Consider the following 12315-nt stretch of genomic DNA (forward strand, 5'->3'; position numbering starts at 1 on the left):
AATAGTTAAACATGCAAATTGGGTTTCCTTTTAATTTTCTTTTTGAAGACTAGTTTGAAAACTTTGAGAGAGAAGAGCAGTAACTGTCATTGTTCTTTCCAGTAGATAGAAATTAGGTGAAAAAAATATTTTTTGTAAACTAATAACAGACTTTCTCATATTCATCGTGTTTATATAGACTTGACATATAAAAGAATTTAGGTTTTTTAGGAAGAAAGTTGTGTATGTAAATACTTTTCTTGTTTTTGAAAAACTTGTACTTAGAGTTGTTTTTCTTCTTTTTGAAATTTTGAACTTTTAGATATAAAGTATCCCTTAACTTTTGTCTAATGATGCCCACATAATGTAATCTTTCTGTAGGTATTTTTAGGAAGGGGAAAGAATGTAGAATTTTGAGATATAAAAAATGAAACTAAAAGTAGAGATTCTTCAGAAACTATGATGTTCTTCCTATTTCAGCCACAAGCTTTGGAATTGCCCTGCCAGCTTGGATAGTTGACCAGAAAAATTCAATTTTGGTGAGTACGTTTAGATAAGACATATCATGATGTGTTTGTGGTAATTTTTGTTATATACTATGTGGTTTGGTATAATCTAAAGAACTTTTACAAAGAAAATACTGGTATAACTTTTTAAATTTAACCTGAATATATTCCATATTTTATAAAATAGAGAAAACAGTTGGTTCCTATTATTGGGCTGCTGGTTTGAGGTAGTATGTTCTAAAGTTTATTTTCTTTCAAAAGTATTTTCAGATCAGGTCCTAGTTTTGGTTTGGAGAACACTGGTTTTTATGATACACATTTAAGGACTACTCAAAATTGAAATCCTTTTTTTTCCACCTTTATTCGGGCTAAACTAATTTTAATGTATGTTAAGTTAAACAATATGTATTCCATATGGTACTTCAGAAGGCAGTAGGACATCAGGCTTGAATCAGTGAGAGTTGGTATAAGCCTAAAACTTTGGGAATTATTTTACCTATTGTTCAAGAATAGATGATTCCTTACTACAACTTTCTTGAAAATAATTGTCTAGGAGCTACTTCTGAATGCATTTGTTTTGCAAATGGCCATTTTATGACATATTGAAATTGTTTGTAGGGGTAGATAGTTGCTGCATATAAGTGTTTGTCATGCTTAGGGTTACTTTGTGGGAATAGGAGGTAAGTAAGGAAGCTACAAGATTTAGGATCAAGCAGTAGGGGGAAAATTCAGTAGATGTTTATTAGCAAACAGAAAATTTTGAAGTGTATCTTGATGGGCAGTTTTTCAGGGGCTTCTATTGTCATTTATTTCCAGGGCACTAACTGCTTGTAAGGTGTGAGTATATCGAATACTTGACTGGAAGGAAAACAATTTATAAAGACATTTTGCCATTTCTGTATTTTGTCAGTAAATAATAAATCAAAAGATAATTTATTATGGTGGATAAGAGCATAGGCTCTATAGATTACTAGATCTGCCACTAGCTGTGCCTAGGACCAGCTATATAACCTTTGTGTACTGTATATACCCAGCAACAAGAGAAAAACCATAGTGATTCCTTTCTCATAGAGTATGATAATAAGGATTAAATGAGATAATACATGAAGAGTACTTTTAACAATGCTTTCGTATTGTAAACCTCAAAAGAAATGTTCATGAATGTTGTCATAATTTATCTGGTAAAGGTCATAATTTTTTCATTTCTAGGTTTTACTTGTATATGGATTGGCATTTATGGTTATCCTTCCAGTTGTTGTGGTAAGTTCTAGCCCTTTTTATTAACATTTCTTTTTCTTTTTTTGAAAGGCATTTTTTGGAGTTTCCCTATAATAATTTAATTTGTATTAGAGTGTACTTCATTAATCCTTGAACTTAAGAATTTTTGCTTAGCTTACATTTAAAGATCTTCTAAAGGTGAAATTGCTTGAGTTACTTAAGAGCCTATCTTTGTAATCCATAAGTAAAACATACCTGAGGTAATACAGGTATATTTAGAGTTTAAAATGAAAGTTTATTTTCATTTGTCCCCAACTTTATTTCTGTCAAGGATAATTACTCTAATTTTGTTTCCTCTTTCAAATTTTACATGCACTTTTTTTTTTTTAATCTTTTATATAATTTTACTGTATGTATTGTTCCTGTGACCTTTTTTGTTTTACATTTGGGGCACAGCATATAAAGCAGCCTGATTTTTTAAAAAAACATAATAACTGCATAGTACCATAATATGGAGATATACCATAAAGTTTTAAGATTTTTACCACTTACTACTTTTGTGACTTGTGTTCTTTCTGATCCTAGAGTTCATCTGGGTCCTAAAGTGAGGCTAGTAATTAACATGTCTTGCTTATAGAGGATTTTTGTGTGAGAGCCAATCATGAATTACTATGAATGAGAGTATCATGTCAATTGTGAAATCATTTATTGAAAAAATTTTAAACATGTGCTGTCCATTGGGAACTAACATACTGTTTATAGCTGCGAGTGGTCTTTTTCCTGTTTTGTTTTTAAATGATTTTTTCCTAAAACTAAGTTCTTTAATCATACACATATAGTAATTTACATTTGTATTTAGGCTTTTGGCAATAGAAGTATTTGTTCTAAAGATCAAGTGCTTTTTAAATTATGAGTATTTTATGTTGAATTGAAATATAAAGAAGATTTGTCATGAACATATTTTGCATCAAACTTAACATTTATTAATGTTGTTTTGCTTTATTGTTTTTTTGTTTGTGTTATAGGGTTCTTGGTGGTATCGTTCAATACGATATAGTGGAGACCAGATTCTAATACGCACAACACAGATTTATACATACTTTGTTTATAAAACCCGAAATATGGATATGAAACGTAAGTCAAATTAAATAACTGAAATTAGTTATATTACTTTCTGATTAATTTATGTGGAGTGATATATATTCTTTAACTCTTATTGGAGAAATTGCATTTTATAGTTTCATAGCTAATCAGTTCATATAACTGAAGCCAGAGGAAAGTGCTATTTACCCTTTATCACATTTTTATATTATTTCCAGTATTTATATATTTTATTAGATTTTATGATAAAACTTTATTTGTTTGCATTTTCTAACATTACTAGCCAACATTTTTTTGTTGTTTGTCTCAGGTACTATTAAGGACTGTTCATTTATTACCTCAGTTAATCTGTATTGTGCCCCCATCAGTAAATGCTGTTTTTAAGCATGTTTTTTACTGAGGACTGCAGCACAGAAAAGTTAGCATGTCTAAGGATACACAGTGACAGTACTAGGGTTGAGCCAAAGGCAGTTTGGTCCCTGAGCCTTCAAGCACTTCATTAAACCATATTAAATGAGTAAAAATAGATGTCTTGGGTGTGTTGAAAGAAAACTGTCAGAATATTTCATTCTCAGGGTCTTATTTAAAAATTCCTTCTTGGGGAAGAAAAACGCATCATACTGAATACTTTCTTTGATCCATAAAACACACTTTCTAAAGTTCATACCACTGGAGAATGCAATTTTGTTCCAAAACTGAAATGGACTTCTTTGTATTTGGGATTTGCCAATTTTACTAAATTTTCTTATTTTTTAGTTGTCATTGGACACATACCTTTATTTATTTATTTCTACATGGTGCTGAGGATTGAACTCAGGGCCTTGCATGTGCTAGGTGAGCGCTCTGTCGCTGAGCCACACCATAGCACCACTAATTTTCTTAATAATGAGAAAAAGATTCCTCAAGATCATACGACAGTGTGCACACAATAATTTTTTTAGAATTGAGTAGATGTTACTTTTTCTTGTGCATATATATTATTCTTATGTTATATTGAAATATTGCTATAAAACCTTTTCTTATTGAAAATGTTTCATGTTTATAATGTTTTGATGTTTGTTTTTTTTTTTTTTTCCTCAGTGATTTTGATTTCTGAGGCTGGTTCTTAACCTTATATTAATTTTGCCAGAAAAGCATTATTTAGCTGGTAGATTTGTTTTCAAGAAAGATAGTAATGATAACCATTTACACATACACTATGTTTGTTGTATGTCAGACACATGTAAAAAAACTCAGGTGCAGAGAGGTGAAGAATAGTGCTCTAGGTTCTTTAACTTCAGGGTTTAGGCTCGCTAACTTCTGTATAGTTCTGCTTTTTTGTGTATTTTTTAAAAGTATTTTCTGCAGTAAGGTAAGATTGATGACTGTAGTGCCAGTCCTTAAAGAGCTTATAGGCATGACACTTGCTGGGAATCTTATGTATTTCAATTGTTTATTCACAAAACCCTCTAGGGTTCCATCATTTTCTGGAAATTGCAGTGTATTTTTGTTTACTCAAATGTATGACAAGTCACACAGTGAAGAAACCTTCAACTCTTTTTAACACATTATTTTCAGTGTGTTTAACTATAGGGCCCCCTTTTTTCTTATATAACAGTTATCAACATCACACACAATGCTAATGCTCTATAGAAAATTTTTTGGAGCAGCTGGTTAAGTCTAGAAAAGGGTGCTGTTATAAGTGATTTTAATGTATCCAGTTACTTTGGTGCCTTAGTTTGTAATACATTTTTCTTCACTTTGGGATAGGCAGTATTGTCCACATTTTAAGAAATAAAATGATTCTTTTTTATGGGAGAAATTAATACTTGTCAGTAGTAGAGTTGAGATGATTTTCAGAATGGTTTGGGATTAGAAAAGTGCTTTTAGTAAGTAGCATTAAGAAAGAATCTCAAGAAGGAAAATTGATCAATAAATTTATTCTTCTTCATTTTTTTCTCTTTGTTTCCATAGGTCTCATCATGGTTTTGGCTGGAGCTTCTGAATTTGATCCCCAGTATAATAAAGATGCTACAAGCAGACCAACAGATAATATTCTAATACCACAGGTTAGGCACCATAGTACAAATTCTTTGATGACTAGTTGAGTACTAAAGTGGATGCTTTTTTAAAGTATATATTTTTGAATAATTATTTTATTTACTTTAGCTGATCAGAGAGATTGGCAGCATTAATTTAAAGAAGAATGAGCCTCCGCTTACCTGCCCATATAGCCTGAAGGCCAGAGTTCTTTTACTGTCTCATCTTGCTAGAATGAAAATTCCTGAGACCCTTGAAGAAGGTATTTGTGATTCTAATATCTACAGGGTTTTAATAGAATCAAAGCAACAGATTTAATTAGATCTCATGGTGCATTGTTTTTGTCACTATTCTTTTTTGCTCCATCAAATAATTGCTCAAGGACTCCCATCTCCCCATTTTTGTTTTTTTAATCTATATGCTACATAATTGCTTCACATAGTTTGAAGGTCGAAGTTGGATGTTTTGGCAAATATTAAAATTTAGTGTTTCAAGGTTAGAGAATATTCTGAAGGAGAAATGTTTAGTTAAATTCAGATCATACAAAAAGTTCCTAATGACTTTTTAACAAGAAATTTGTAAGCTTTCTAGAGGGACAGGAATGGGTTTCACAACAAATACCTCCACTGAACACTAACCCCCACCCACACATCATCCCTCCTACCAGTGTTCTGAGTACTATCTGTTTGATCTTTATTTAAAGCTACATAATGTGTGTGTCTGTCTCTTGTCTCTTCCTATCCCCTTCCCCATTTCTCCATTCCTAATCCTAATTACTGTTTTTTTAATTTGTTTTAATTAATTACACATGACAGTACAATGACCTTGACATATCATACATTTGAATCACTTTTAAATGAAATCTTACTGTCCCCCATCTCCTTTAATAATGTATTCAAATGCTTCAAACAAGGCTACTTGATACTTAGAAATTGGATGCTTATTCTGTCATAAGAAAGGATGCTTATGATAGAATGAAGGAGTACTGTTCAAGCATTGTCACTGAAGTTGCTTTGAAATTTTAGTAATTATGCTGCTAATGTTCTGTACAGGTGCATAGTCATCTTCATTTTTACCAATCTGTAACAAACAGGGAAAACATTTTTTTAGGTTGAATGCCAAGCCCAATAGTAGTTAAGACCTAGTAGTTAAGACTTTTATATGCAGTATAAATGACTCTGTGTGCCTTGTTGCCCTCTTCCTCATTTCTCTGTATTTAATTGACATTTATTCTCATTCTTAGCTTTTAGAATTAATTAATACTTAAGGAACTTACAAGCACAAAAAGAAACTTGAGGTTCTCAAATGCAGCAAGAATAAGATTAAATTTATGATTAAGGCTGCTTTAAAACAGGAATTAACTTCTGAAGCTTAACATAATATTAAAATTTTCCTTTGACACATCTGAGTGGGGGTTTTCTGGCCATTAACAGTGATGCAGAGGAGAAACTGTAAAATGCTGAAATCCTGTGAAATGTTTGTGGGACAACTTTTTTAGAATTAGTCTTGGGCTATGATGATAAAGATACTTTAACTATGAAATTAGAATTGTTTCAGGTTTTTTATTGTTTTGCAGATCAGCAATTTATGCTGAAAAAATGCCCTGCTTTGCTTCAAGAAATGGTTAATGTAATCTGCCAACTAATAATAATGGCCCGGAGCCGTGAAGGTGAGGAGGAAATGTAATTAAATTGTTTTATTTATTTATTTATTTTTTGCAAACATGTGCAGTTTTTAAGATTTATGAGGAACTAATTGTAATTCTGTCTGCCAGTTCAATCGGCTTTCTCAATTTTGCTCATGATTTTTCTCATTGTTTCATAGTTTTATTGTTTGCTCTGCAGATTTAATATTTCCTTTTGCTTCTGATTATTTTTGGAGTTAGTTTATTCTGTATTTTAACAGTGAGTTTGAAATATTTCTTTAACAAACGTAATGATGATTCACCTGACATGTAATATTTTTTGTATGGAAGGAAAAGAATCAGGGAATTGTTGCTCAGTAATGGAATGGGAGAACCTTAACAAATAAGACAGTGCTTATGGGTTGTTGTGGGAGATGTTAGTACTTGCATGGTATCAGTACACTCATGATGCTGATAATAATTGATAATTTAATGTTACTTGAGTTGATGCAGCTTTTTTTTTTTAATGAAATCAATGCTTATTGCTGGATAATATACATTTTGCTGTTTGCATGTTAATATCTTCTCCAGTAATTTTAAAAGAAAATCAATACCATGATCTTAAAATTTGTGTTAAAGATATTAATGGTGTGAAAGATATGACTATGATTTGGTTTTATGATGAATTGTGTACTCCGGAACATGTAAAAGTCCAGCCCTGTTGTTTCTTCTTTTTTTCTGTTCTTTCTAAGAAAGGGAGTTTCGTGCTCCAACTTTGGCATCCTTAGAAAACTGCATGAAGCTTTCCCAGATGGCTGTTCAAGGCCTTCAACAATTTAAATCTCCTCTTCTGCAGCTCCCTCACATTGAAGAGGACAATCTTAGAAGAGTTTCTAATCATAAAAAGGTAATTCTCTTCTGTTTTGTACTTCAAAGTTAATATTTTGCAGTTTGTCATGTCACTTAAAGGTAATATGAATGAAAAGTTTTCAAGAAATGGTTCCTATGAATTTTTTAGATTTAGGATATCTTAAGTGTTATGAAACTATCTTTCAAGTGGTTCTGTTAACATATTCCTGATTAGGTAGTTTTTAATAATATTTTACTATTGTAAGTAATGTTACTGTGATTGGGGGAGCTTGTCAATGCATTTTAGCAGTTGACACTTTGCTTCATATGTTGCCAAAAATAAGTGTATGGTATACATTATAGTAATTTCATTCTTGGCTTAAAGGTTGAGTAATGGGTCTTTGAGTATGAAAAAAAAATTAAACATTTGAAAAAATACATTAAGTAAAGATAATTCTTATTTAGAAAATATAATCTATGGTAAAGATATAATGAACTATTTAGATACAGCAAAAATATGTATAAAGGAAAAACTTGAGAAAACAGAAGTAAAATTACAAGTCTAGTGTGAGATTTTAAACATTACTTTGCATATGTAGTAGATAAAGGGAGAAAAGGTAGACATTGGATTTGGTGTTATATTAAGGTAAAGTTAATAAATGTATATTAGAAATTTATATTAAAAAGACAGTGCTGTCTTTTAAAGTAATTGTGTTGCCCCTATCAATTTGATCGTGTTATGTCATAATCATAAAAATCTCAAAATTCAAAACCAGAGCTTTACCTGTCTTATAATCTAATTTTTGTGAAAGTATAAATTAAATAATTAACACCAAACAACTGAAATTAAAGAACACTCTTATAAGTAACCATTTTGCCATGGTGGATATTATTACAATAACAGTCATATTTAGAAAAGTAACAAAAATTAAGAATATTGCATAGTTAAAACCTCGAGAGTGTATCTGTATTTGTGAGGTATTTATTCTTAAAGTTTATTTTTAATAAGGTTGAAAATAAACAAATTGAAGACAATAGTTCTTACTTGGGAGTAGATTCTATATAAATGTCACTAACATCTTTTAATTTTTTTAAATTAAAAAACAAAGGCTGAACTGATCCTTAATTAAAGCGGCATTGGAGAAAAGGACCACGAAATACTATTAGTTGTATTTTCTGCTTTGAAATGCATACAATATTAACATTTTTCTTAAAGTTGCTGGATTTTATTTTAGTTAACATAGTTTATTTTTATGAAAAGTTTCATGAATTAGGGATTTATAATTTTTATTTTTCTTATTCAGTATAAAATTAAAACTATACAGGATTTGGTGAGTTTAAAAGAATCAGATCGTCACAGTCTACTACACTTTCTTGAAGATGAAAAATATGAAGAGGTCATGGCTGTTCTTGGGAGTTTTCCCTTTGTGACAATGGATATAAAATCACAGGGTAAGTGATAGGTTTCCTTGTTGAACATTGCTTCCTATTAGATTTGTTCTCATTTATTTGATTCAGGACTTAACAACATAACTTGCAGTGAGACTCTGCAGAACTGTAGTTTTCCTGTCAGATTTACCATGTTGGAAATTGATGGAGACTTAAATCTTTTTGAGAAAACTTATATAGCCCTGCTTTATTTTTGTTAACAGTAAGATTAAGTGCAAGGACTGTTTTGTATTTTAGCTTTCAAGAATTTAACTTTTCAGAGATTTCCAAATGTAATGAAAAGAATGAGATATGTGAAATACGTTAGAAGAAATAGTGTTAAAAGAAATATCACTTGGTATTGACATTAATTTTCAAAGCCCCAACTTATTTATATTAATTAATCCTTGAAAATTGCCATGTTTCTGCCAACTTTCATGAGTTTTTCTCACATTTTCTCTAACTTTTCATCTATTTCAAGAAAAAAATGGAATATTTTTCTATTTATATAACTGCCCTGTGACCATTTTAATAGCTGACTAATAGTATCTTAGAACACTGACAGAATTAGAGATCATCTCCTCCATTCCTTCTTCTTTTTTTTTTTTTTGAGAGAGAGAGAGAGAGAATTTTTTAATATTTATTTCTTAGTTTTCGGCGGACACAACATATTTGTTTGTATGTGGTGCTGAGGATTGAACCTGGGCTGCACGCATGCCAGGCGAGCGCGCTACTGCTTGAGCCACATCCCCAGCCCCTCCATTCCTTCTTTATGGTGTTGTTCTATGCTGTAACATTCGCTAAGTCACTGTTGTGAGGGTGTTCTTATATGTACCAAGAATACAAGGACATATTAGGAGAAGTTTCTGTCTTTAAAGGACTTATCATCTGGTTGAATACATTGGATTAAAAACAAGAGAACATAGCTAAGTATTAAGTAAATAACAGACATTGTACCCATGTTCATGCAATAAATACTGAGTGCTATCTTTTCTCCTGAGTGCTGGAGAAGGGGAGGTAAGACAGTCTCTGCCTTATTGAATTTATCTTCTGGTAGACATTGAGCTTGCTTAAATGGCTTTCCAAGATTATAGTGTTTGGGACAGGAAGGCAAACAGTGCAGTCTGGTTTCCATTTGCCTAGAGTTGACTGTGTAACAAGTATAATATAGGTAATAAAACCTTGGATCACTTTGGCAGGGATTTGGGTCCATGAGTTTTCATCTTTAAAAACACTAATATAAAGGGTACATTTAGGATTACACTGCTTTAACCAGAAATTGTTCAAATTAAAGTTTAGTTTAAGAGATAATCCTTGATATAATCAAGGATAGCAGAAAGTAAAGAGATATTTCCTACAAGATATAAGGTGAGAGTATTCACTCTGACTCATCTGTTCCACTTTAATAGTATCTTATATAGACAGTTTATTTTGTATTTTTACAGTGCTGTCTAAACATGTAATATGAGTAGTATAATTTGAAGGAAGAATAGAAGAATTATAGAAGCAAGAAAAAGGCATTGATCAATATAGTAGTGGAGATGATGGCTTTCTCCTTCCAGTTACACTAGGGGATGTGTAGACTCTCATGGTAGGCTTTTTCTTCACATTAAAATATCAAGTGGCATGTAGATATTGATACTTCAGTTATTTTACATGTACTGCTCACATGTGTAAAGCTTTGCAAATGAAAAATGTGGATGGATATGTGATTCAGATTTGAGTTTTGATAAGAGAGTCTTCCAGGCTGAAGAAGGGATACATAACCTTTGTTGATGCCCACCTGTAACACCTCATAGCCAGTAGTGGGGTGAGCAGTTAAAGGTTGTTGAAGGTCATTGTTTTCCAGTTGTTGGTGTTACGGTAAAAGCTAGAACAGAGTATATGCGAATCTAAATCTGTGTGACAAGTATAATTTAGAAAAACTATAGTCAAAAATATATAGAGAAGAAATCTTATAGATAAAAATCAATAATAAAAAGTCCTAAACTAAACTTTAAAGGCTGGGTATGTGGTTCAAACATAGAGTGCTTGCTTAGCATGTGTGATGAGGCCCTGGGTTGGTTTTTTGGTGGGTCTGCCTGCCTGCCCCCCCGCCCCCATGTCTGTCCGCACGCCTCTCTTTCTCTTAATTTAATTTTTGTTTTATATGTAGACATTTTGGGGATGTATGTGGCAAATGTGATTTAAAAATACTAAATAGTTGGCAAAATTTTATTGTTTAGGGTACTATTTATTGCAAAAAAAATTTCAAAGTGATTTTTAATATAAAGAGAATATATTGACGTTCTTACCTTTAAAAATTGTTTTTATGGTGATTTAATATGTTTTTATTATTTTATTCTGATAGGCATTGATCACACGGGCAAAGTCTTGTGAATATAAGCTTTGCACAAGAGTGACATTTCTGTAGTTCTAGTATCATACTATATTTTCAGAGTCCGGAGTTTGAAACTTGGCAGTGCCAGGGCAGCGATTGTATGGTCATTTTACTTTATTTCTGAACCTTGGTTTCTTTTTTTGAAGTGGAAGTGATAATAAGTAAAAGCACTTTGTAGAGCTATTTTAAGAATTAAAGTCCTATTTACCATTGGATTTTTACAGTACATATACTAAATTGCTAAAGGCATTTATAAGAATTTTATATAGATGGTCACACTGTTTTTTATTAAGCTTAAAATGTAGTATGCTCAAAATACCAAATTGATTTGGGTAAATTAGATTTTGCTATTTACATTTACCTAGAACTTGATTTTTACTTTCTGCTGTCTTTCTTTCCTTTCATCTTACAGTATTGGATGATGAAGATAGCAACAACATCACAGTAGGATCTCTAGTCACAGTGTTGGTTAAATTGACAAGGCAAACAATGGCAGTAAGTAGTCTGTATTTTTATGCTTTAAGAGTTATGTTTCAAGATTTTTATATTTATTTTTCTTAGTTTAAGTAGAAATTTCTCAAAGTTGAAACTAGTGTAGTAATAAGAACTGATTTTGCAAGTTCTGTTTGTTGTTTATTAAAAGAATTAAAAATTACAGTGAAAATAACTTTCTGATAGTGTGAAAAATTTATGCTCTCTGGGAAAAAATTCAAGCAATGGAGAAAAGTTTAGAAAAAAATTAATTTAGGTACTGGGGATTGAACGCAAAGGCACTTAACTACTGAGACACATCACCAATTTTTTAAATTTTTTAAATGCCCTAACCCATTTTTACCTGTGGAATTAATTATTTTTATCATGGATCCCTTATCTCACTCATCTCCCTGAAGAAAACCTATTGTCAGCCTCTTATGACCAGAATTCAGTTTATGTGTATCCTTTCATATTTTTCTCCTGTTCATATTTACAGTTGGACCTTCAGGATGCATATCCTTTTTTTCACTTTCTTTCTTTCTTTTCTTTTTTTTTTGTTAAATCTAGACATATTGTGTTTCCTGCATTTTGTTTTTCTCCTTTTCTGTTACATAGTTATGTTATCTTCCAAGTCAACTGGTGTATTGTGACTCATTGTTTTTAATGGACCTGTACTATTTCAGGTTATAGTAATGGTAGATCTTAGTCTGCTCTGGAGTTTCTGACTATCTTCATGA

General features: G+C 31.4%; 1 protein-coding gene across 1 annotated transcript in view; it reads left to right on the forward strand.

Moving 5' to 3' along the window:
* The window catches only part of Sec63 (SEC63 protein translocation regulator), a 61775-nt gene that overhangs the window by 33608 nt on the left and 15852 nt on the right, over positions 1-12315 (forward strand). The window contains exons 6-14 of the mRNA XM_076858374.1: positions 460-518; positions 1695-1745; positions 2729-2837; positions 4758-4852; positions 4953-5085; positions 6400-6492; positions 7200-7354; positions 8601-8748; positions 11517-11599. Of these exons, the coding sequence (XP_076714489.1) occupies positions 460-518; positions 1695-1745; positions 2729-2837; positions 4758-4852; positions 4953-5085; positions 6400-6492; positions 7200-7354; positions 8601-8748; positions 11517-11599 (926 nt within the window). The remainder of the gene's footprint in view (positions 1-459; positions 519-1694; positions 1746-2728; positions 2838-4757; positions 4853-4952; positions 5086-6399; positions 6493-7199; positions 7355-8600; positions 8749-11516; positions 11600-12315) is intronic.

The sequence above is a fragment of the Callospermophilus lateralis genome, chromosome 6, assembly GCF_048772815.1.
Source record: "Callospermophilus lateralis isolate mCalLat2 chromosome 6, mCalLat2.hap1, whole genome shotgun sequence".
Classification (NCBI taxonomy): Eukaryota; Metazoa; Chordata; class Mammalia; order Rodentia; family Sciuridae; genus Callospermophilus; species Callospermophilus lateralis.